Source organism: Puma concolor, chromosome E3 (genome assembly GCF_028749965.1).
Source record: "Puma concolor isolate L17-30 chromosome E3, mPumCon1.1.hap2, whole genome shotgun sequence".
Lineage (NCBI taxonomy): Eukaryota > Metazoa > Chordata > Mammalia > Carnivora > Felidae > Puma > Puma concolor.
The window spans coordinates 42,102,955-42,127,123 of NC_141682.1; the positions used below are offsets into that span (position 1 = coordinate 42,102,955).

The 24,169-nt window shown below is 65.3% G+C and overlaps 2 protein-coding genes across 6 annotated transcripts; both read right to left on the minus strand.

Moving 5' to 3' along the window:
* Positions 1-52: 52 nt before the first annotated feature.
* On the minus strand, positions 53-17,155 carry WDR90 (WD repeat domain 90). Its single transcript, XM_086691737.1, is given in 44 exon segments — positions 53-440; positions 925-1,009; positions 1,096-1,215; positions 1,291-1,434; positions 1,544-1,674; positions 1,788-1,962; positions 2,114-2,236; positions 4,301-4,472; positions 4,621-4,732; positions 4,854-5,022; positions 5,111-5,301; positions 5,397-5,556; positions 5,720-5,841; positions 6,168-6,270; positions 6,812-6,909; positions 7,253-7,435; positions 7,560-7,691; positions 7,881-7,949; positions 8,027-8,129; positions 8,397-8,525; positions 8,744-8,905; positions 9,267-9,397; positions 9,886-10,016; positions 10,183-10,322; positions 10,546-10,781; positions 11,004-11,120; positions 11,190-11,320; positions 11,405-11,548; positions 11,685-11,803; positions 12,303-12,360; positions 12,430-12,575; positions 12,654-12,764; positions 13,335-13,403; positions 13,638-13,700; positions 13,820-14,029; positions 14,118-14,221; positions 14,511-14,578; positions 14,663-14,777; positions 15,056-15,226; positions 15,413-15,521; positions 15,609-15,785; positions 15,892-15,983; positions 16,331-16,466; positions 16,900-17,155. Coding segments are annotated over 43 exon segments (5,547 nt in total). The 5' UTR covers positions 16,341-16,466; positions 16,900-17,155; the 3' UTR covers positions 53-228.
* A 105-nt stretch (positions 17,156-17,260) lies between these two features.
* Positions 17,261-22,425, minus strand: MCRIP2 (MAPK regulated corepressor interacting protein 2). 5 transcript variants are annotated; one of them, XM_086691735.1, is made up of 7 exons: positions 22,157-22,412; positions 21,937-22,054; position 21,900; positions 19,161-19,315; positions 18,204-18,331; positions 17,872-17,973; positions 17,261-17,641 (listed from the first exon to the last, which is right to left on the minus strand). In XM_086691735.1, exons 1-7 carry the CDS (start codon positions 22,206-22,208, stop codon positions 17,571-17,573), a joined length of 627 nt encoding a protein of 208 aa, XP_086547861.1. In that variant the 5' UTR covers positions 22,209-22,412; the 3' UTR covers positions 17,261-17,570. The 5 variants fall into 5 exon arrangements, with proteins under 5 accessions (XP_086547861.1, XP_086547859.1, XP_086547858.1 ...); XM_086691733.1 differs by lacking the exons at positions 18,204-18,331; position 21,900 and having other exon boundaries at positions 19,157-19,296; positions 22,157-22,425; XM_086691732.1 differs by lacking the exons at positions 18,204-18,331; position 21,900 and having other exon boundaries at positions 19,161-19,296; positions 22,157-22,418.
* Between the last annotated feature and the right edge of the window lie 1,744 nt (positions 22,426-24,169).

The following is a 24,169-nucleotide window of genomic DNA, read 5'->3' on the forward strand; positions in this document are numbered from 1 at the left end:
GGCTGAGCTCAGGCCAGGGCAGCAGGATCCTGGAATGACCATCTCACGATGCCAGAATGCAACACCCACGTTTATTTGAACTTCACAGGGCGGAAGCATACAAAAGCTCTCAGATCGAGAGCACTTTCCCTAAAGTCCAGGCTCTTGACGATTTACAGCGGCAGGTCCGCTGGTGTGTAGACATGGGCCTAGAAACCACCTTGGCTCAGTAGGAGGCCATGGGACAGCTCAGCTTCTCCGCCAGGCCGGCCAGGACCCTGAGCCCAGGGACTCCTCTGTGGCCAGGTGGCCTGAGACTTCCCACACCAGGATCTCACTGTGGGCCACTGAGAAGAGCAGCCGGGCAGAGGGGGCGAACCTGCAGAGCTGCACCAAGTCGTCATGGCCAGCAAAGTCCTGCACGGCTCCCGACTCACAGTCCACCAGCCTCAGCATACGCTCTGCGGGCAGAGGGCACAGGGCTGGGCAGGATAGGCAGAGTGCCGTGCATGCCAGGCCCCGTGTCTGTGTAGCTCCGGGGCCCAGGGGTCCCCCAACCCGTCTGGCTGCCGATGCCTCGTGGAGGAATGTGTAGCTAAAAGCCCTGTGCCCTCCACACCCCCAGGCCTGCTACAGCCGGGACCAGGGGCAGCCGAGCTAAGGGGGGGCCCATCAGCACCAAGGTGCCTCACAACATGGGGCTTTCGAGGCCCCAGTCTACACCACGGAGTCCCTCTGCTGAGGCCCTCGTGCTGGGTACAGCAATCGGCACCCCACACTCCTCATCTCTGGACCCTACGACTCCCCTGGGACAGATGTCCTCACCCCGCTTCAGGGATAGGGAGCTTGGGACACGGAGGTGAGAGGCACATCTCAGGTGGTGGTATGGGTGACCCACTGGGCCCCGCTCAAGACGGGCTGGAGTCCCTGCCCACCAGGACTCACCAGCAAAGCCAATGGCCATGAGGTGGGCTCCGGGGGACAGGCTCAGGGACACAGCAAAGAAAGGAAGCGGGATCTTCTCCACCACCTGTGGGCAGCGAGCATGAGCCTCCCCTCCCCAGCCTTGGATCCCCCCGGCTCCGGGCACCATGCGGGGGGAGGGGGCGCACGTGCCTGCTTCTGGTGGAGGCTGTAGAAGACCACCTCCGGATGCACGCCGAGACCCGCACACGCCAGCAGTGCCCCATCCCAGGGGCAGAAGGCAACAAGACAGGGCGGCGGACGGCTGGCAAACTGGGGAGGGCACAGCGTGCTGTGGTGAGGAGGGCAGGCAACTGTCCCCGCCGCCCGTGCCACCAGGAGCCTTACCTCCGTGAGGGTGGGCGAGGGGGAACTCAGCCAGTCCAAGAGCTCACAGTGGCCATGTGGCCAGTCGGAGGCCCAGATGCTGATCCGCTGGTCTGAGCTGGCAGCCAGCCACAGGTCGGCACCCTCTGCCCCCAGGTCTCCGCACTGGGGGTGCGTGAGGGCTGGTGGGTGCCTCCTGCCCTGCTGTGCCCAATTCCCCTCCCCTGCCGGCACCCCCAAGGCCAATCCCCGCCAGCTCGTGGGGCCACCTCACCTCTTTGTTCGTGCTCTGGATGGTGGAGATCGGAGCGCCCCGGTGGTCACTCAACACGTGGAAGGTCATCCCTGTGCGGGGACGGCTCACGGCCACAAGCCCATCCTTATCTCCGGAGAGGATGGTCTGACCTAGGCCAGGCAGGGCCACACTCTGCTACCCTGAAGCCCCTGACCCCAGCCCAGAGGTATGACCTGGGCCCAGCGGGGGCTGCCTTGTCCCCCTGTGGGCCCCCACCCCTCACCATCAGCAGAGAAGGCAATGGCCGTCAGCGCAGCCCGGTGGGGGCGCATCTTGAGTTCCATGGCAATTTGGGAGACGCTGAAGACACGCAGGGTGCCATCGCTGTAGCCTGCTGCTACCTGCTGCTCCTCGGGACGCCCGCAGGACGGAGGGCTCCAAGCCAGGCAGAGGCAGCTCTGGGGACCCAGTGGGGACACACCAGCACTCCCCTGAGGGTGGAGGACAGGAGCCCAGCCCCAAGGCTGGGATGGGCACTGTGGGGAGGACATGGCCACCACCAGGCAGGGCCGGGATGTGGTCTGGGCTCAGCCCCGGTGCCCCCAGTACCTGGTTCAGCACCTGGAACTGGATCAGGAGCTCCATGCTGGCCAGGGACCACACTCTCACACTCCCGTCATCACTGCATGTGGCCCAGTGGGACGCACTGGGACTGAAAACCACCTCGTTCACCTGCAGGGAGCCAGCCAGCCCCACCTGAGGCCGCGTGGCCCCCAGGCAGAGAGGAGACACAGCAGGCCCGGGTCTTTTTTTTCTTTAAAGACGTCATTTTTAAAATGTAATCTCTGCCCTCGGTGTGGGGCTCAAACTCACGATCCTGAGATCAAGGGTCACATGCTCTTCCAACTGAACCACCCAGGCGCCCCAAGTGGTCTAGTCTTGAATGTGAATTTCAAGCGTAAGCGTGAACTTGTAATGCTTCTCACTTAAAAAAATAATTTGGGGCACCTGGCTGGCTCAGTTGGTTAAGTGGCCAATTCCTGACTTTGGCTCAGGTCGTGATCGCACGGTTTTTGAGTTCCAACTCGGCGTCACAGAGTCCAGAGCAGGCTTCAGGTTCTGTGTTTTCCTCTCTCTCTGCCCCTCCCCCGATCACACTCTGTCTCTCTCTCTCTCAAAAATAAACAAACATTAAAAAATAAAAAAAATAAAATAAACTGGCTGAGTGGTAACAGGTTCCTCTGGGACTCAGACCATGACCTCTATGTCGTCTCCCACAGGAGGGACCCCGGGCTCTGAGAAGAAACAGCCACGGCAGGTCCTGGGAGGAGATGCAGAGGGCCGCCTGGAACACCTTGTTCCACACGAGAGGGAGATCGCCAGCAAATGCCAGCTCAGGTCAAGGCCTCAGGACCCAAGTGTGCAGGCCCCAGTGGGTGAACGGACACAAGTTCTACCTGGACCACGGGATCGCACTTGGCTTTGACAGGCTACAGCATGGAAAGCCCCGGAAAGCATGGTGCTCAGGGAGAGAAGGCAAAAAGCAATGCCCGGGGCAGGCGCATCCACAGAAACAGGTTGGTCTATGAGGACCAAGGACCGGGCAGGGGAATGGGGGTAAATGGTTAAAGGGTATGGGGCCCCCTTTTGGGGAGAAGAAATGCCCTGAAATTTGACTGTGGTGCTGGTTGTACAATTCTGTGCATGTAACAAAACCACAGACTTTCAGCGGAGAAAGCACAGGGCACGTGGCTTATGTTGCAACACGCAGCTGTCACCAAGAACAGAACAAGTATGCAGTCCTCACCCATCTCAAACTCGTTTCTTTGATGGCAACTGTTGTATCTGAACAAATGAACAGATATTTAAAAAAAAAGGCGGGGGGGGGGGCTCAGGTACCAACTCCTAGAACCTCCCGCTGCCTAAAGGCTCGCTGAGCATCAGGAGAAACAGTGAGCACGAAGCTGCAGGACCCACATTTCCATCCAGCGGCTCACAGACACTCCAAACTGGTGGGCCACTGCTGGATGCTGAGGACCAAGCTGGCACCGAGGACACCCAGCCCAGAAGCCAGACGATCAGCTATCCTGCCACTCCTGCCTCGGCTGTGCCTCGGGGGAAGCAAGCTCACTAGGACGTCTCTCCCGAAAAGGATCCGACCAGCACCGCCTAAGACACCCCCGAGCAGTGAGTCATTCTACGAGGACATCGGTGACAGGCAAGCGGTCCCCGAGTGCTTCCTGGTGAGACAGCTCGCTCAGCAGGTGCCACGGGGACAAACCGGCCCTGACCAGGCCCTGGCCTGGCCCCCGGACAGCTCAGACCCCGGGGAGCGCAGGGCAGAGAGGCATGTCCGGCCCCGCGGCCATGGGAGGCTCCAAGGCAGCCAACATGGTTTTTTCGGCAAATCAATTACCAGAGGAAAAAAAGGCACCACAAGAAACAGGTCAGAGCAGGCCAAAAGGCTGGGGGGTGCCACCTGTGGGTCCTGGCCTGGGGGGATGCCTGTGGGTCCTGGCCGGCGGTGAGTGGGGGGGGCGGCCTGGGGTTCTGGCCTGGGGGACTGCCCTGTGGGTCCTGGCCTGGGGGGACGCGTGTGGGTCCTGGATCCACAAGGGGTAAGCACGTATCTCTATGCTGTGGAGTCCTCATCCCTGGCGGGACCTCCAGAACCATTTCCACACAAACCCGTCTGACTGCTGGGCTCGGACTGGGAACAACCTGGGGGAGGCAGGGACAGAGGACAGCGTGTGTGGCTGGCTGCCCTGCCCCTGTCCGGCTTGGAAATCCCCTCACCTTACTCCTGTGGCCACTGATGAGGCGGGTGCTGGTGCCCTCGGCCCAGCTGACATACCAAAGGGTCCCTGCCGTGGTGCCCACCACGCCCATGTCCATGCTGTCGTGGAAGACGGCACTCACGATGGCACCATCCAAGGTCAGTTCGTGCTCCATGAACACAGAGCTAGACCTAAGGTGTGGCGGGGGAGTGGCTTCAAAAGGTGGCAGCCGGGGCCCAGGGCTCTGGGGACACGTCCCCAGCCTGGGGCTATGACCCCCAGGGCCCCACTCAAGGGGTCAAGGACACTGGCTCCCAGACACACCCACACACGTCCCACCTGGCACGGACACCTTTGCGCCTCAGCTCCGGCACGGCCCCCACCGCCCACAGGCGTAGGCGCCTGGTGTTGCTTCCACTGACCAGCCGCGCTCCCGAGCACAGCAACACTCCTGGGGGGTAGGAGGTTGCATGAGCCGCTTCCCCAGACGCCCAGACCTCGAGACGAAGGCTCCCAGGGAGAGGCCCAGCCCCGAGCTGTCAGGGGGCGCGGGGGCTCCATCAGGCACCCACCGATCTCGCCGTCATCTGCTTCCCAGGCCAGGAAGCAGCGGCCGGCACATGTGTCCCAGACACACACCCGGCCAGCGTTGGAGCCGCAGTAGAGCAGAGGCGTGGCCCCGTAGCAGAGCGAGGTCAGCTCGCCCGCCTCCACCTCCTCAGGGATGGGCTCCCGGTGCACCTGGAGGGACACAAGGGCAGCAGGGGTCGGCAACGTCCCGGGGCTGAGCCAGACCCCACCCTCCACCACAACCTCTGAACCCTGGCACCTGGAGGGTGATGTCAGCCCCGCGTTGCTGCAGGAGCCACGAGATGATGGCACCTTGGCCCACGCAGGTGAGCTCTCTGGCATCCCTGGGGTTGAAGGCCACGCCGTGCGCTGGCTCCGGCAGGCGGACGGAGGACAGGAGCTCGCAGGTGGCCACGCTCCACAGGGCCAGGGTGCGGTCACCGTAGTCCCCTGGGGAAGACACACAGTGGATACATCAGCTTCCCGGGAGTCTCAGGACAGGCAGGCGAGCCCAGAGACGACGGTCTCCCCGCAACCCAACTCACCCAGTGTGACGAGCAGCGTGTCGTCCGGTGAAAAAGCCAGGGCCTGCACGGCGGTGTCGTGGTAAGAGAGAAGGTGCCGGCAGGAGCCCCCAGGCACATCCCAGATGCGGATCTGGCAGCGGGAGGCTGTGCTGCTGCAGCCCGAGGCAGAGGCCAGGATCTGCCAGGCCGGAAGGCGGGCGGTCAACCAGGAGGGCACAGCCCACCGGCCCACCCTGGGCCCCGTCCTGCTCTGGGGAGGAGAGCTAGGGTGGCTCTCAAGAATCCAGGCTCCCAAGTGCACTCCGGCCCCAGGCGCACAGGGTAGGGCGTGCGGCCAGTACCTGAGCATTGTGGCTGAGGGCCAGCGTGGAGATCTCCTCGGGGTGGCCGAGCCAGTGCCGCTGGGCGCCAGAATGCAGGTCCTCCACCACTACCAGGCAGCCACACGTGTAGGCGAAGAAGCCTGGGGGCAGGGAGGGCACCCCTGAGCCAGTCGGCCAGGCCCAGGGTGCATCCTCCCTGTTTGCTTCCACAGCCGTGGGCGCTCGCGCCTGGGAAGCCCAGCTCAGAGGCGACACGGTCCGTGCGGGATGGAACACAGGACAGGTTACCGGGAGAACACGCCTCAGCTCGGGGATCCCTCCTGGGCCCGCCCCCCAAGCCCCCCGCGGTGGCAAGGGCTCGCGTGCTCTCAGGCTGGGTAGAGCCTCAGAGCCACCTAAGGGTGGGTAGAGCTGGGCCCCTCCCCGCGGCTTCTGGGCTGGGAGCCAGGGTGCACTGTGGCCCCACCTGTATCTGGCTTCCAGACCACATTGGCCCGCCCGTTCCCGTTGTAGCCCACGACGGCCTTCAGGAGCAGACGCTTGACTCGGGCACTGGGGACAGAGGCACTCTGCGAGGACACGGAAAGGACGATGGTGCGCCGGCACAGCACCCGGCCCCCCCAATGTCTCAAGCTCTTCCCCCCTCAGGCCGGGGCCGGGGATGAAGCCTTAGGTCATGCGGGATCCCAGGAGACAAATGACAGGAGCCTGGGCCCCAAAGCCTGTGTAAGAGGCCAGGGAAGCCGAGAGGTGTGAACGCTGGGGGCAGGCAGTGCGGGAGGCACCTGGGTCGGGAGGGCGCAGGTGAGGCAGGGGCGGTGGGGGCGGGGGGAAGGGAAGGCTCCACAGGACACCACCTGGGGCCACTGTGGGTGTCAGCAGGGCAGTAAGAGCCTTGACCAGCCAAGCCAGAGTGCAGACACAAGGTGCACGGGAGAGCTGCAGGGGGACTGGCCCCAAGGGCTATGGCAGCCAACCCAGGGAGACCCCAGGAAACTGAGCTTCCCAGGGAGAAAGAAGGCTCCCAGAAAATGCAGGGCCATGCCCCCTCCACCCCAGGACCCGCAGCGTCTCCTTGTGAAAGGTGCCGTGAGGATGCCCCCAACTGACCTTGACCAGCGAGGAGGCCTTGTAGCGAGCGGTGAAGTGCCTGTAGCAGTCTGGGCGAGCAGAGGGATGGGCCTGGGCTTTTGTGGTGCTCCGAGCAGCTGGCAGGGAGAAGGAAGAGGCCTCGGAATGTCAGAGCACCCGTGACCGTGACCGTTCAGAGACCCCTCCTCGCACACGGTCGGCTGGCCCTGCCGGATGGGACAAGTGCCTGACCCGCTCCGGATACCTGAGGTCGAGGGCGCACTCAGGCTGCATCCCACTGCTAGCCTGGCCCGGCGGGGGCCCCAGGCCAGCCTACCTGCCCTGCAGGGAACACCTCACAGGGTAAACCTCAGCCTGTCAGCAGCTGGGCCTCCCTTAGGCCACCTGGCACCCACAAGACACCTTGGCCGGCCGGTCATGAGTGTCCCTGCCCCACCCTGTAGCCCCTCCTCTGCTTACTGGCCCAGCCACAGGGGTGGGGACGCATGCTGAAGCCCCAGGGGCCCCCGGCAGCCCCCTGGGCCCCATCTCCAGCCCCGCTGGCCTCTTTCACCAGCATGGGCAGGCTTGAGGCCTGATGGAGCCCCTCGGGGTTGTGGCTCTCCTGGGATGGTCCTTCTTCATCTGCTGTGGAGAAAGCACCTGGGGAGGGGCGGGGAAGGTGAGAGGAAGGAACAGAGCTCCCTAGCCCCTGCCCCTCCCCAGAGGCCTGGAGGGAAGCATGCTGGCTCCACCCAACAGTCCCTCCCAGGACCCCCACCCTTACCGTCAGCACCCTTGAGGGGCCCAGCACGGGCGCCCAGCTGGAGCGGGGAAGCCTGGGATGGCACAGGCACCTGCTGCCGGGGGAGCCCACCGGTGCCTGCCTCGGTGTCCTCCAGCTGCCTCGCACCTGGGCCTGGAGACACAAGAGGTCAGCCTGGGCTCAGGGCCCGGGGCGTGCACGGCACATACAGACAGGTGTCCACACACCCCAGTTCTGCACTGGGGACCCCAGGAAAGGCAGGGGCACTATGCTACCCACAGGGACTGAAGAGCCAGCCCCAGAGATCACCACAAAGCCTACCCACGTGGTGGGGCCACTCACCAGCCTCGCAGGTCGGGGGTGCCCCAGGTGAGTCTCCAGCACTGCGGGGCAACAAGAGTCAGGTGGGGGGGCAGGTAGCCAAAGGCCTGGTGGACAGGGGTCGAGGGCGGGCACTCGCCTTCCCAGAGGTGACCTCCCGGGAGCACCCAGAACGTCCCAGAGGAAGATGGCATCCGCCACGCTGAGGAGCTGCCGCTGGCCAGGGGCGAAGGCCACAGCGCGCACGGGCTCTGAGTGGCCGATGTAGACCTGGGGGCAACAGAAGGCATGTCCAGAGGCCCTCAAGGCATGGCCGGGGCACCACGGTCCTCCCAACGCCGGGACAGAAGTAGTGCTCCACGCTTCACGCAGCGGACGCATCCTGCAGGCCTGGCTGTGACCCCCCGACCCTCCAGACCAGGGCCTGAGCAAGAGGTCCTCCGGGGTGTCAGGCACCAGCGGGCACAGGGTGAGTTGAGGGTATCGTCCTCCACCTGCCCTCCCACCACCCGCCACGCACCTGCCTTCGGCACCCACCTGGCAGCCGGGGCTGGCCTTGGCCGGGTAGTCCCACACCCTGATGACCCGGTCAGTGGCCGTCAGCAGGAAGCGGGCATCCCTGCTTAGAGCCAGGGAGGGGCAGGCCACAGAGTGGACGCCTGATAGCTGCAAGAGGGCTCTTGTCAGTGAAGGGAGATTGAAGCTCACAGAGGCCCCGCGTGGGAGAAGACTCTCCTTCCTCCCTTCTCAGAAAACGCACCCTCTGAGGAGCAGCAGGTGGCCCAGGGCCCCCCGCCCCCCGACTCCTCGAGGCACTGCAGGTACCAAAGCCGGAACCCAGAGAGAAAAAGAAGCCAAGCCGCTGACCACAGCCCCGGGCTCACCTCCCGGACCACGCGGCCCGACGCGGCATCCAGCACCACCACTGTGTGGGACGACGTGGACACTAGCAGGTGGCCGGGGGGTACGGGGCCAAAGCAGATGGCCACAGCCGAGTCCAGGCGGCTGCTGGCCAGCTCTAGGGCACTGACATCAACTCGCAGCAGCTGGGGGAGAGCAGCAAGTAGCCACCGGCCACGACCTCCAGACGGAGCTGACGCCCCCAGAGCCAGAGCGCGGGAGGCGGGCGGCCTCAGGCCCCTGCTCAGCAGCCCTGCCTGCCTGTGGCTCACACGCTGTGTCTGAGTCAAGGCAGTGGAGCCTAGACCCCCTCCGAGGTAAGCACAGCCTCCCAGCTGCCCCCTCAACTCCCTCCGGCTCCATACCGGGCCAAGGAGAGCCCCTGACCCTCTCTGCCTCCCTCCACCCTGGTGGAACCAGGACGGTCACGCAGCAGCCAAGCGATGATCCCCACGGAGTCTGCTGGCCGGACCGACACAGACACACAGAAAGCTCCAGCTGACTCACCTCTTCTAGCGAGGTCGTGCTCACGATGGTCACCACGTACTTGGAGGGGCCCACGAAAGCCAGCAGGCAGCTGTCCCCACTAACCACCAGGGCATTGGGGGTTGGGTGGGCATCCCGGCACACCATGTTAGCTGCCGGCAGCACGGGGGAACACGGTCAACTGGGTGCAGAGAGGGTACCCGCAGGAGACACGGGTCAGGACCCAAACCTGCCCCCCCCACCCCAGCTGTGGGAAACACCAGCCCAGAGCCTGGCAGGTCACACAGCAACAGCCCACAAGACCCGCACGCGAGAGCACCAGGTTACCCGGCTACTGCCGGGGTGGCTGGCGGTTCTCCAGGTGACCACCTGGCTGGCCCGAGTTATAGCAGCCACGAGAGAAAACAGACAGATGGCCTCGGGGGGTGCCCTGGGGTGGGCCGACCCCCACCTGGTGCTCAGGCCACACACCTGCTCCTGGAGCAGGCTGGCACAGACCCTCACGGACCTGCACTGACCTGGGGGCCGAGGAGTCCCAAACCACCCTCACCCCGGAGCTCTGGGTAGCGAGCGAGCCCCACCCCGCGGGGACCCGACAAGGACACGGCTGGAAGGCCCGGGGGGGCCCGGGGGGCCTGACCTGTCACACGCAGGACGCGGCACTGGGTGGTAGAGCAGTGGTACTGGGCCAAGGTGCCCCGAGAGCAGGAGCTGAACAGGAAGCTGCCGTCGGGGCTGGCGGCCAGGCCGGTGACCGCTCCGTGGTGACGCCTGTACCACACAGGGACACCCACCGCCCAGACCTCTCACAGCCGGGCCTGGCCGAGTCCCCGGAGGGCAGCGGAGGGCCGTCCCCCACCCTGCCCAGCTGCCCCCCCCACGCCACGTCAGCTTCCACCACGGGTGTCTGTGGGGCTGGAGCCCGCCGGGCACCCACCTGTGCCGTACCAGGACCCCAGCGGCCTCCAGGCTGAAGGAGCAGACGGCCCCGCTGGCAAAGCCACAGAAAAGAACTGGCTGCGTGGGGTGGAAGGCGATGGCGCGCGGTGTCTCCTCGGGGGACCTCAGGTCATACAGCTGGAGGGCGGGGCTCCGTGAGGGCACGCAGAGGCAGGGCTACCAGATGGCCTCTGGCCTCAGGAGCCCTGTCGGCCAACCTCTCCAGCTGGCCTGAGCCCTCAGGCCCCACGGGCCCTCCTGTGTTCCACGTCTGCCGGGGCCCCACCCACCGGCCCCCAGGGTGGCCTGCAGCCTTCCGGACCCCCCCCTCCGCCATGCCTCCCTTCTGGCCACACCCAACCTGCTGCAGGGTCGCCAGGTCCCAGACGCGGACGGTGTGGTCCTGGGACACGGTGGCCAGCTGCCCTCGGCTGCACTCGGTGGCCAGGGCCAGCACCGGCGCAGTGTGGGAGCGAGCCAGCGTGTTGTATTCTCGGGAGGGGACGTCCAGGAAGCCCAGGTGGCCCGAGAGGGTGGCGGACAGCACACGCAGACCGTCAGGGCTGACGCAGACCCAAGAGACCGGGCCCTCGTGCTCTGCAGGCGAGGGGGAAGAAGGGGGGCTCGGCGACCTCTCGGCCCCTACCCTACCCACACAGACCCGTCTCCTCACGGCCTGCGGCTCCCCCATAACCACCGGCTTCTGGGCTCAGCACTCAGCCCTCTGGAGCCCGCGACTGCCTCCTAGCCAAGGGATGGCCCCAGAACACGGCCCTCCCACGGCAGCTCTGGCGGTGGCAGTCGGTGTCATGGCCCCACCTGCCTCTAGGAGCACGGAGGAGAAGTCCAGGGGCCAGAGGCGCACGTAACCATCATCGGAGCCCACGGCGCACGTGGTCTGGGAGACACTGAGGCTGCTGATGGAAATGCCGGGGCCTAGGGGGTGGGCAGCGTCAGCCCAAAGCATCGGGACCGCTCCCCCCACACAGCGGGGGACCCACCCACCTGCGCCAAATGGCTGCTTCTGTGAGGAGTGGCCGCCGGGGGTCTGTGCGGGCAACAGGCGGCGAGCACGCCGCACGGCCCTGCGCCGGTGGTCGATTTCCAGGATGTGGCCGCTGCGGCCGCACACGTAGCTGCTCGGGAAAGCGACAAGTGAGGGCCGAAGGGGCAGCAGGAAGCAGGACCCAGCCAGTTACGGGAGCGAGGGCAGGGCTCACAGCGTATGGCTGTCCTGGGCCTGCCCGAAGGCCAGGTCGGTCAACTCCAGCACGCGGTGCTCCCCCAAGTCCACGGGGCAGGAACGCAGCTCCCCGCCTCGAAGCCGCCAGAGCCGTATGCTGCCCTGCCCGCACGACGCCATCCTGCCCGGCAGAAACCCGACACTGAGGACAGTCCGCACGCCAGGCAGGAAGGGCAGACTCAGCCCCGACCTGGGCCCCTGGGCTGCCCAGGACCCATCCCGGCAGGGCAGGGGCAGGGCAAGGACAGTCCGATCACCTGGTTTCATCGAAAAAGGCAACCTTAAACGCCTGGATGTCAACGCCGGTGTGCGTCTTTGCCAGAAGGACGGCCTCGCCGCCTCGTCCCACCTGCTCCGTGCCCCAGGCCAGCACCACCTGCGACAAACCCGTGCTGAGGGCCCAAAGCCCACCCACCCACCCCGCCTGGCCTCCCCTACGCCTCAGCTCTCCCTTCCCATACCAGCCCGCCTGGGCCCTCGCGGCCAGGAGTGTGGGCATGTCGGCCTACGTGCGTACCCCGCAGCTTCCACAGACGCTCGAAGCCGGGCACGTCTGCGGAAACGGCAAACACCGACCCACAAGCAGAGACGGACCCGCGGTAGCATAGGAGACCCCGTGGACACAGCAGACTTGCAAAGAGCTGACGTGTAACACACGGCCAGCAAGGACAGCGTGCCTTGTATAAACGCTGCCCCTGTCGGGGATGGCTGAAAACCCGCCGTACTACACGGTGCGCATGGAGCGCGAGGCCGGGCCGGGGAGCTCTGCTTCCCAAGCAGTCTGGACTCTACCTGCACCCCGGCCCCCCAGCCCCGGCCTGTTACCGCTCGCCCGTGGGGGTCCTTGCCCTGGCCCCCCAGCCCCGGCCCGTTACCGTTCTCCCATGGGGGTCCTTGCCAACGCCACAGAGCAGCACCCCGTTGCTGGAGAAGCTGCAAGGGCAGGCGGACGGTGAGCGTCGCTGGAGCTGGCCCCCCACCCCTCAGAGGCCCCACGCCCACCTAAGGGAACAGAGGGCGTGGACCGGGCTCCGGAGCAGGGACAGACACCCCCCGGTCTGGAAGTCCCACAGGCGCAGCATGCTTGGGGGCCGGGCCTGGGCTGAGGCCAGCAGCGAGCCGCTCCCATCCAGCGCCAGGGCAGAGACCTGGGGAGGGGGCAGGTTGAGGGACGGGGCTCAGCCTGCAGGCGCGAGCCCCCCTGCGGACGGGCCGGTGGTGCCCACCTTGTCAGTATGGCCAAGAAAGAAACGCTGCTCCCGGGTGTCCACGTGCAGGACCACAATGACTGCGTGGCAGGGATACACCACAGCAGCCCCATCCTTGGTCCACAGGGCCTGTGCACGGGGGCCAGAGTCCGGTGTCACAGGCCGGTTGGCCTCACGCCTCCTCAACCCCGGCACACCCCACCCTGTGTTTCCGGGATGCGCACACACACACACACACACACACACACACACACACACACACAGGGCCTCCTCTGAACCCCGTCTGCGATACAAGAAACTCTGGGGCTCAGACAACGAAACACCGGAACCCACAGAAACTCGTGGCAAGCACAGGACCGTAGAGACCCAGAGGTGGTGCCCACGCCCAGCCCCACAAGCCAGACGACAAGCATCAGCGCCTCACACAGCAAAGTGTGAGTTCTCGGGCCGACGGAAGCGCAAGCAGCCGGGCCAGTGCTGACCCAGCCTGTGCTCATGGAACAAGCAAGGGACGTCCGGACAGGAAGTCCACACGTCCACTAAGAAAACACAGAGCCACGTGCAGGCATGGGATTGAGGACCTCAACACCCTAAGGAAGCTTATGTGTCCACATAGGCAACCTGGGGAGACACAGGCTTCTCCCACTGCACCCTCTGTGTAGTTGACATGTGATCCAAAAAGAACATAAGAGCCCTCACCCATTTGGTACTGCGGCCCCCAAAGCCAATGACGCCCTTGAGCTTGAGGATCGGATCCGGAAGAAAGCTCTGAAAGAAACAAAGGTCTCCCAGTGAGACCCCAGGAGGCGAGGCCCCATCCACTGGGACTGCACCAGCCAGGGCTAGTCCCTCCCTCCCGAGAAAGTGCCGTCGTCCTCGTGGCTGCCAGCTGCACTGTGGCAGGGAGCCAGGATGTGGCCACAGTGCGGATCCTCCAGGGACTCTAGCTCCTGCCCCTGCCTGGAGTCCAAGGCCCCTGAAGATCACTTGGTGCCTCCTTACTCTTTGTTCAAAGACAGTCTCGCCCAAAGTCATCTCTGGCCTGCTCTGCTTTCTCCCAGGAGGCTGGAAGACAAACGGTTATCAGAAGCCCAGCAGCCCCTGTCCATACCTCATCAAGGCCCCACTCCCTCAAGGCCTCACCCCCACTCAAGGCCCCTACCTTCCTGGGAAAAGGCACTGACCTGGCGCGGGGCCACATCCTCCAGGGCCACGGGCACCACGGCTGACTCCGGGGCAGCCGTGCGAACACCGTTGCCGGCTGTGTGCTTGTCAGTGACCTCCGCCCTGGCCGAGGGCTCCTGGCTACGGTCACGGGGGCCATTCATACCGGGGACCTCCGAGCGCTCACAGAACAAGCTGACCTCTGGAAGGGGCCTGGGCACAGGCCGGGCCTGGCGAGACCGCAGAGGTACGAGTGCCTGTCAGCACCCTAGGGCCACCACCCTCCAGCCCCATCCCTGAGGGCGCAGGAGCACTCACGGCTGTGGGGCCAAACATCTGGACCGCGGGGGACACGCCGTCCGGGAAAGGATTACTGAAAGCCAGTGGGGGAGGGACGAGCTCCCGCACGCGCCCCGGGAAAACTGGAAAAGAGCAAATGCGTGTGGAGCAGAGCACAGAGGCCTGGGGAGAACGTGGGCCCTGGCCTCGCCACTCCTCCGGCCGCAGCCCACCCTTCCACCCTGGGCCCCCGGCGAGGTCTGAGACCAGCAGGCACCCCACACAACCTCCCGCACGGTTCTGGCACCCCAGGACGGCCTCCAGACTAGGCCCGGCCCCCGCGGGCCCCATCCCGCCAGGCTCACCACCCCCACACGGTGCCAACACCCGCTCCTGCCACGCTCCACGTCCCTGCTGACCCCACAGGCCCACCTGCCTCAGGAGGGGAGCGGCTCTTCTGAGCCGGCTCGGAAGATGCTCTTGAGCCGACACTTGGAAACCTTAACGGGGTGGAGGGAGAGTCAGGGTCCAGACTGCCCTGCCCTCCCTTCGGCAGCCGCCTCAGGACGGGCAGAGCCGCTCACCGGATGTGGATGTAGTGCTCGTGCCAGCTGTCCCCCTTGGGCACCGGGAATGCCATTTCTCGAGGTACCGGAGTGACAGGCAGCTTTGCCCGCCGGGCCTCGGCAACGGTGACGGCTACGAAAGGCAGAACCGGTTCAAGGAAGCCCACCCGGCTCCCTCTTCCAACCCAGGCGAGACTCAACACCGGGGGACGATACGGTGTCACCCGGTCCCCAGCCCAGCCACCACTGCCCCTTGCCCCCCACGGGCGCCTCAGGAGTCGGGGGGCTCCAAGACGGCTGCGATGCCAGCCCCTCCTGCTGAGAACCCCGGGACGGAGGGAGGGGAGGTGCACACGGGCAGCGGGAGGGGACGCTGCGGTAGGAGCACTGGGTACGGCCTGCGGCGCCTACCGGGGTCAAAGCACAAATCGCTGGTGTAGAGGCTCTTGACGAGCAGACTGGCACACAGCCTGACGCTCTTGAGGTGACCATAACGCCGGTTCAGGTAGACCAGGAGGATGTCCTGCAGATCCAGCTGCAGGCACGTCCAGCGGGCACCAGAGGGGGCAACGCCAGCCAGGTCTGCACAGCACGGGCCAAGATCAGTGCCCGTGGTCTCGGCGGCCAGCCCACGGCGCTCCACTTGGCCGCAACCACGCGTGCCCCCCAGCACCTACCCCTGTGCCTGGGCCTGCCCACCTCCCTCCCCGCTCCCAGGCTGCCTCTCCGGGACCGCTGAATCCTGTTCCCTCCCTGCCTCCACCTCACCTTTCCTAGACGTCCCGGCCTCACAGATGAAGGGAAACTGAAGCCACGTGGCCGTAGACTTGAACTCCCTGAAGAGGCTGGAGAAGGACACACGGATGACCTGGCTGTCCTGCAGGCAGAGCATGACCATGAGAAGACAAGCGGGGCTGCAGGAACGCACCCCCCACCCCCCAGCCCCCACTCCCGAGCTCGGCACCTCGGTGGCTACGTCCAGATGAATGACGAAGTGCTTGGAGGGCAGGGGCCGGAACAGCACATACAGGTACCGTCCCGTCAGCCCCAAAGACTGGGTGCTGGTTTGGGGGAGCTGAATGTAATTCCCGGCAGACACGGAACCCCGGATGCGATACACCGTGCACTTGAGAGTCTTATCCTGAAAAGAGACAAAGCAGCACACGCGTGACCCTTGGGTGGTTCTACGAAATGTCTCAGGAGCGAACGGGTCCCTGCTGCTGCCACCAAGTCCCTTGTCCACTTACTGTCACAGGAGTCACGTCGCCTTCCTTAGTAGACCGCTTCCACTCGCCCACTTTGAAGTGTCGGAAGACGTTGAGGAACGGGTGCTGCCATGCTGGGGGGTCACAAAGGTATGAGGACCCCCACGGGCACGAAGGCCTGACCCCAGGTGCCAGACCCCCGCGGGTCCTTGGGGGAAACCTGTCCCCGGGTGCCAGACCCGCGCGTCCTGGGGACGGGGGACCCGTCCCCAGGTACCAGAACCCTGCGGGTCCTGGGAGAGGAGAGCGGCATCCCTCCGTGGGCCTCCAGACCTTCCAGGGAGGGGCCAAAGTCTGGCTCTACGCTCCCCCCACGGTGACGGCGATCACAGCGCGCGGACCCGGCTGGGGCAGCGCGGGTTCAGTACGCTCCGGTCCCCGAACCTCGGACCCCGAGCCCCGGCCTCCCGCGCGCCGCTACCTTTCGCCATGGCGTCCCAGCTCGCACTTCCCGCCTAGACCGCCGCTCACCCTACGCAGGGCACGCAGCGCGCGCTTAGCAACGGCCGCCTGGCAACGGCGCCACTTCCGCCGGCCCGCGGACGGGGCCACGTGACCTGCGGCGGGGCGGAGCGCACGAGAGCGCGCGTTGGTGGCCGCGTGACTGCGATCGGCCAGGAGTCCGGTCGCAACGCCCGGGTCACGGCCGGAGGGTGCTCCTGGCCCGCTGTCCGCAGCCTCTCGGACGCCTCGGGCCTCTGCGGCCACTCTCAAGCCGGGGCCCTGCGGGGATGCTCTAGCAAGTCTAGCTGTGGGGACCTGGGAGGGGCCTCTCTGGGGCCCACCTGTATAGCGGGAACACCATGTGTGGTGGGAACGCGCTTGGCAGAATTAGTCCGTACCCACCGACGGCCCAGACTGGGCTCCACCTGCTGCCTCCAGCCCTCTAGCGATGCCGTCCACACCGGGGGTACTCCACTCGGTCCCGTGTCAGCCGCAGGCAACCCCACCCACCCAAGAAGCAAAGCAGTGTTTCACAGGGCAACTCACCTGTGTTCAGTGTCCAGCAGCTCTGGGGTATTAAGAGACAGGACTAGGCATCCTGAGACTTGGCCCCAGCCCCGAGCCACTGGGACTATATCCCAGGGCTAGTTTCGTAACATTTGTGGGTCTGGAGATGGGGTAAAGCACCTGCCAAGGGAAGAGAAAGCCGGGTGGTGCAGGGTAGGTCCAGTGACATCCAAGGAAGAGGAGCTGGCCCAGAGCCCCGGCACCTCTGTCAGGACCCAGGAGGGCCAGAACTGGGCAGAACCGCACTGTGGAGCCAAGGAAAGGTCGGGCTGGACGTGGCACAGGGAAAGGAGGACCCTGACCCCACCCCCCACGCACCAAGTAACAGCCACTCAAAAAGGGCAGTTTCTCGACTTTATTATTAGCCTGGAGCTCCTCCCTGCCAGCCCTAGGGGCTGGTCCCTGGGCACAGTGAGCAGGATTGAGGTCAGACAGTTTCAGCCCCTGGCAGCGTGGGACAGCCGGGCCAAGGGGTCAGCAGGTGCAAAAGTCCAAATGCTGGCACTTCAGGTGTGGCCGGCGCCTGGCCGGGCTCAGGGTGGAGCATGGTCCGCCTCAGCAGTTCATCAGGGCGCCGTGGTCCTCTCCTGGCAGGGGTCCACCATGAGGCTCATTTGGGCCCTGCAGGGGAGCGGTTCCTTCCAAGGTGGCTAGGAGCAGTTAGTGATTCTGGCCAGGAACTGCTGCGCCCACCACTCGTCCAGGTCAATGGGCACGAAGTCTGCGGGCACAGTAGAAGGCTGGGCAGTGACGCTGCCTTCCAGGTCGGTCAGTGTCTCTCCCTGTGAGCTGACCGCAAGCCCTTCACCCAGGCCCAAATGTAGCAAGCGCTAGGAAAAAGCGGGTCAAGTTCAAGCGCCCTCCCCAATCCCCTGGGGCTAGAACCCAGCAGGGCCCAGGTCAGGGTCAGAGGAAGTGGGGGGGACTCCCTGAGGGCAGGGGAGGGCTCACTCTGCAGCCGGGGGTTGGGGGTCTTCTCCACATACTGCACGGGCCTGGGCCCACTCTCGCCAGCTGGGCCACCACCCAGCTGCCGCTCCACTTGCTGCCACGCTGTGGGGAGAGGGCAGTCGGACTGAGCCAGGGCCCTGGCATCCTGTCTTCCGCCCAGAGCCTGGTGGCCACCCTGGACCCCAGCCCAGAACTGGAGCAGGCAGTCCCCTGGACGGTCATGGGACAAATAGAGAGTCGAGGAAGGGCCCGGCCCTCTGGCTACTCTGAGTCAGATGGCAGTGGGGAAGAGGAACAGGGGCCCGAGCCACACCCTCGGGCCTCAACGCTACCTTCAGACACAAATCGGACGTTTTCCTCATGGGCCAGTGTATAGGTCTCTTGGGTCCCCTCAAGGGATGGAGATGTGACGGGGGGCCGCCGGCCATTCACCCGATTGAACACGAGCCTTGGCCCCGGGCTGTGGAGGGGGGAGGAGCCAGTCAGCAACTGTCCAGAGCCCAGGTGATGCCCGGCAAAGCTCCAGGAGCAGGTTCAGGCCACACACCCCCACCCCGGGCCCGGGCCCAGCCCAGGCACTTCCTTGAACTTCAGAGCGGCTGCAGGGGTGGTCGAGGCCGCTCCCCCCAGGCCCAAGCCCCCAGCAGCTCAGTTCACACCTGCGGTCCCCAGCCATGTCCCAGATCCCCAGCAGGGTTCCCTGCTCAAGGCACACAGGTGCTCTTTGTCCAAGGGTCTCTCGGGCACCCCTGCTGCCACCTGCATCCCGCCTCCCCAGGACGGGCCAGGCCTCCGGCAGCCCCTGTTCTGACCTAAGCTACTGCCGGGTCACTCTGTCCCAAGCACAATTCTCGGCCATCTTCTTCCCCCACAAAAGCTTCTCCGTCTCACCACTACCCCCAGTGTGGGAGGAAGGACCCAAACAAGAAGGTGGTCTGAGCCCTTCCCTCTTCCTGGCCGCCCCAGGCTCCGTGGGGATGAGCCCTAAGTGATGGTCTGGCCGAAGACCGCTGGGTCGGGAAGGCGTGACTACAACCCCAGCCCAACCCTGCAGGCCCCAGACCAGGCACCGCTGTTGCCCACAGGGGTGGGAATGTTGAGCGAAGAGGCGGTCCCCGGGAGCCCGGGGCTCAGCCTACTGGGTGTGGGATGTCCAGGGAGCCGCTGGGTCTGTCCCCAGTCAGCAGGGCCCAGGGCGGTGATGGGCCGCTCCGGCTGGCGGCAGCTGGCCTGGCCCTGCACACACAAAGCCCAGGACGGGGCGTGGAGGGGGCGGGGCCCGCACCTACAGCAGGAGGTGGGAGCCGGGAGTCCTGGGCTGCACGTGCCACTCCGCCAGGCACTCGCGGTCCCGCCGGCCTGCTCGCCTTCCTGGGCTCAGGTGCCCCACCGCCGCTCGGGGGTCCTCCTTGGCTGAGAGGGCCACTAAAATAAAGAGGAGGGTCTTGAGGGGCACCGGTCCCGCCAGCTCTGGGCCGGCAGGGTCTGGTGGCCCAAGAAAATGTAGAGGGGCGGGGCTCCTCCCAGGCCTGAGCTGCACCAGCCAGGGGGTGTGAAGGTTTGTCCTCGACTCGGACGGCCCCTCGCCTGCCACCCCCGCCCCCACAAAGGCTGCTGGTTCCAGGAAAGTGGAGGCCGGACATCAAAAAAGCAAAACAAAAAAGGGAATTGCAGCCATAGGCTGTGAATCACAGGGACCACGGTGGTGGCCTGACCAAGGCTGCGTAGGGGCCCGAGGGGCAGGCGCCCACCTGCCTGCTGCCTGGAGTCATTTACGTAAGGCCCCTCCACAGGCCTTCTGGTGAAAGGACACTGGCTCGAGCGTGCACCTGTAGATGAAGGCCACACTGTGCCTGCTCCCGAGGGTGCTGCCCCCAGGCATGCTCCAGTGCCCCTGCTCAGGCCTACCTGGGTATCTTGCCACACAGTCTCCTCTCCGACCTCTGAGGTCAGCCGCCCACCCGTTTTCCAGCCCAGGGCCCCAGACTCCTCGAGAGGGAAGTGACCCGCCCAAAGTCACATGCTGCGTATGGGTGGCAGTTTCAGGACTTAACTGCACACCTGTCTGACCTCAAAGCCCACAGCTCGGTAAAACCCCCAGGCCGCCTCCCCCACCTGCTCACATGACCACAGGTGGTCACGCGGCGTCGTAGTATTTTCTTTCCAAGGACGGATATCGCCTCCACTGATGTTTTCTCTCCCGTCGGTCTCACGCTGGGAGCAAGAGCTCCTCAGAGGCACAGACCCACGTGGCCTGTTCACCACCATGGCCAGTGCCCAGACCCATGCCTGGCTGGAACCCCAGCCTGTATATTTAGCTGGTCAGACACCTGGCACACCTGTAGGGCACCAGGCGTAGAGGATGCGGCAGCGGCCCAGACACGCCCTCTCTCACCGGCCAGTCAGGGTGAGGGATGCTGGGGCAGTACAAAGGCACGGCAGAGAAAACAACAGGAACGCTGCAGCCGTTTTGGGGGAGGGGGGGGCCTGAGAAGGTGCAGGAGAGGGGGTAGGGAGGACCCACAGGCTGCTTTGGCCTCCTGGCAGGGTCCTTTCAAGGCAACTGGGACTGGGGGCAGGGGCAGCTCCAAAAGCGGGAGTGATTTGGGAAGGGAGTGGGCCGGCCCGGCGAGCACACTGCGTGCCTCACTACTCCCTACACAAGCGGGACACTGAGGGACACGCTCCCTCAGGCCCAGGCTGGTCGGCAGCCCCCTGGCCTGGCAGGCTGCAGTGTGCCCAACTGGCTAGGGCCAGATGAGGACAAAGGTGAGGCCTCCTGGGGGTGTGAAGGGCTCTATGCTGTCTGTCCCGTCTTCTTCCCTAGCACTTGCCAGCTGTGTCCCGGATGCGCCCTGGGCCAGCGACAACGGGCAGATGGTGGTAAGTTTCTCCAGGTGGAGTGCCTGGGCCACTTGGGTCCCAGACTGTCTGCCTGGGTGACCAGAGGTGGCTATATGCCTAGGTCTCGTTTATTCCTCCGGGCAGTAGGGCAGCTGTGAGGACCCAAGCTGAAATCACAAGGCAATATTATAGCTCAGCCTGGGTCCCAGGCGTCACCCCCCAAGGCCCCGTTCACCTGTCTCCCCACGACACACCTGTGGCTGGCCCAGAACGTTTTCATCACTAGGATCCAAGTGTCAACCGGCCCCCAGCAGAAGGCCCCCCGGGGAAGAGTCTCGGCCCAGAAAGATCCCCACAGGATGCCGCCTCCAGGCAGGCGCCCGTCACCTGCACCCTCCTCAGCGATGCCACCTTGTTTATCTGCTGCCTGGACACACAGCCCTAGACAGGCGGCCTCAGGCCTCTGTGGGCCTAGAAGAAAGCCCAGGGCCCAGGAAATGCACAGAATAAGTGACACCACAGGCCCAGAGTCGAGACAAAAAAGTAAAAGGCTTGGCTCTGGGAGATGGAGAGGATCTGACCTTCAGGTCAAGGTCACGGGGAGGCCAAACTGACTGGGACTGCCATTCCTGTGGCCACAGGGGTTGTAGGCTGGCAAAACTGGTGATCATAAAAAGGCAGAAAGCTGCAGCTTCCAGCAAGCCCTGACCATCTGTGGGAGGCCTCCCAGTGCCCAGCGAGGGTGTTGTGGGTGAAGGGTAGAGGAGAGCGGTGGCCTGGCAGGGCCAGAGGGAACCACGTGCACCCTCTCCCCTAGCTGGTTCCGCAAGGACGGGGCCAGCGCCAGGAGGCCTTCAGGGCCAGCACTCCCGGGGATATTTTGCTCTTGTCCTCCTGGGCAGCTCGCCTCAAACCTCGGCCTTGCGGCCCAAGGTCGCCCGGGGCATGTGAGTCAGCCGCGTGGAGCTCCTCCGATCCAGGAGCTGGTCAGCTTCCTCCCCACTCGGGGTCGCCAGGATCCCACAGGACCAGCGCGGGAGAGGGGTTCATGCACATCCAGCCCAGCCCCTCCGACCCAGCCCGGTGCCAGGTGAGGTGGAGGCGCCGAGGTGCGGAAGCCGGAGCTGCCCGCGCGCCCTCCCGGGGCATGTGGCCGGGTCTCCGCAAACCTTCCCCAAGGTCACCCTCTCTGTGCCGCGGCGGCCGGCCCACGCGTCTCACCTCGACAGGGGCCAGGGTCCCGGCGGCTGCGCCCGCGGGGGCGATGGGGTCGGCGGCGCGGGCTGCCGGCATTTCAGGAGCTCGCCGAGCCTGCTCTCCACCTGCTGCTGCGAGGGACCTGCGGGCACGGGGCGCGTCAGCCGCCGCCGAGGCTGGGCGGTCACTCCGCGGACCCTCCCCCCGGCGGCCCTGCCCGCCCCCGGCCCCTCGCCCCACGCACCTGTGCGGCGCTGCGCGACCAGCTTGCTGGGCCCCTTGGTGATGGTGTACATGGTGCGGACGGGCAGCCAGCCCGCGCGCTCGCCCGGACGCACGCCCTGCCCTGCCCTCCGCCCGGGCTCGCACTCGGCGGGGGCCCAGGGCGCGGCCCCTTTAACCGGCGGCCGGGCGCGGCGGGGAGGGGGCGGGCCGCTACACGCCCCCGGCCCTTAAAGGGCCCGCGCGTACCGGTCGGCCTCGGGGCACGCGGCGGAGGTCGGGCCGTTGGGAGGCCGGCCGGGGCCGCAGTAACCAGCGCCCCACCCCGCATGGCCCAAGGCCAAGGCAGAGGAAGCGTTCTGAGGCCTGGGACGGCCTTCGGCCGCCTGAAGGCCAGGTGAGCCGCGGGGGAGGCCGGGGCGTTGGCAGGCGCTGGGAACGCTCTGTGTGGACCCTGGAACCAAGGCTTGCCCCCACTCCTGTCGGGGAGCTTCGGCCAAGGTGCCTGCGTGGGCCTGGGCCGGTATCAGGGGGCATTCTGGGCCTGTGTCTTGGGACTGCTGGGCCAGAGACCAGAAAAAGTGGGTCCGCCCCCTGGGTTTGGGCAGGGACCCAACGCCCTGGGAATCTCCCTTCCACTCCAGGGGACAGGAATAGTGGGTGCACTCCATTTCCTGACTCAGCCTCCCATGCCAGGGTCCCCACCCAGCTTCAGGGAAGGGAGGCCCCTTATAGACTGGGACCAGTGTGAGGGTGATATCCTGGGGAGAGAGAAGGTGGGTGAGGACGCCCGGTTTGCCTGTTTAACTCCAATTGGAAGGGAGCAGTCACCTCCCACTCCCGCCCTCTTGGAGGCATAGAGGTCCCCCTCCAGAGCTGCCTGGGGACCAGGCCTGCCTGGAATGTAGGGGCCAGGTGGCCTCCCACCCGCAGGCTTTCTTTGTTCTAGCTCACAGGCTGCTCCGGAGCTCCTCAGGTTGAGGCCGGGGAACCAGGGCACTCTGGAGCCTGGGAGCCTGAGGACCTGGTGGGCTCAGCATAAGGCTCCCCTCATCCTCCATGTGGTTGAATTCAATCCTTAACATCCCCCCACCCAAGAAAACACTCTGTCCAGAGTTGTCCGGGGGTCTTGGAATCCACCCCCGAGGCTTGTGAGGCTCCCACGGGGCTCCTACACTGTTCCCACAAGTATGTGAGGAGGCTGAATGCAGCAGGCACCAGGGCCTGGGGAGTCCAATGGGGCCATGTCTCAGTCCGGGAGCTGCCACCAGAGGGGCAGTGGCCCTGGAGCAAATGCAGCCCCACTTTCCCTACACTTCCCCCTCAGAGCAGGGCTGAAACAGGCAGAGAGCACAACATGGGGAGTGGGAACTGTGAGGGGTTAGCTCCAGTGGGGGGGGGGGGGGGGCGTGACAGCAGGAGGAAGGCACCTGTAGGGAGCAGGGCTGGTCTCCCCCAGAGATGTAGGCTCAGCCTCGCTGCCCCCAGGACACACCCTAGCTTGGGATGGAGCCTGGGGAGCTGAAGTTTCTGTCCCCAGACTCACTCCCCTTCCCCTAGACTACACTGTCCTTGAAGGCAAGTTGGCTGGGACCCCCCTGCAAGGGGCCGGTAACATGGCCTTTGGTGGAGAAGCTGGGAACCCATCCCCAAGCTGGAGAGGGGCAGCTAGACAGAGGGGTGGGGCCTCACCCAGCATGCAGAACAGCGGCCGCCAGCAGCTGGAACCATCTTCCTATAGGGCCTTTGGAGTGAGCAGGCACTTTTACCTTGGACTTGGCTTCTAGAAGCATGAGAAAATATTTTACTGTTGTTTTAAGCCACCCAGCTTGGGGTGATTTGTTACGCTGGCTCCAGGAAGCCAAGGGAAGGGAAGCAGTGATAAGGAAATAGGAAGTGCGGGGGGGGGGGGGGGCAGGGCTAGGGAGGAAGCGCACACCCCCATCGGGGTGGGCAGCAGGGCAGGGGATGTCTTGTTTGCTCATGGCTCTCTGGGCACTAGAGATTCTATCATGTAGATAAACACTCATTTGGA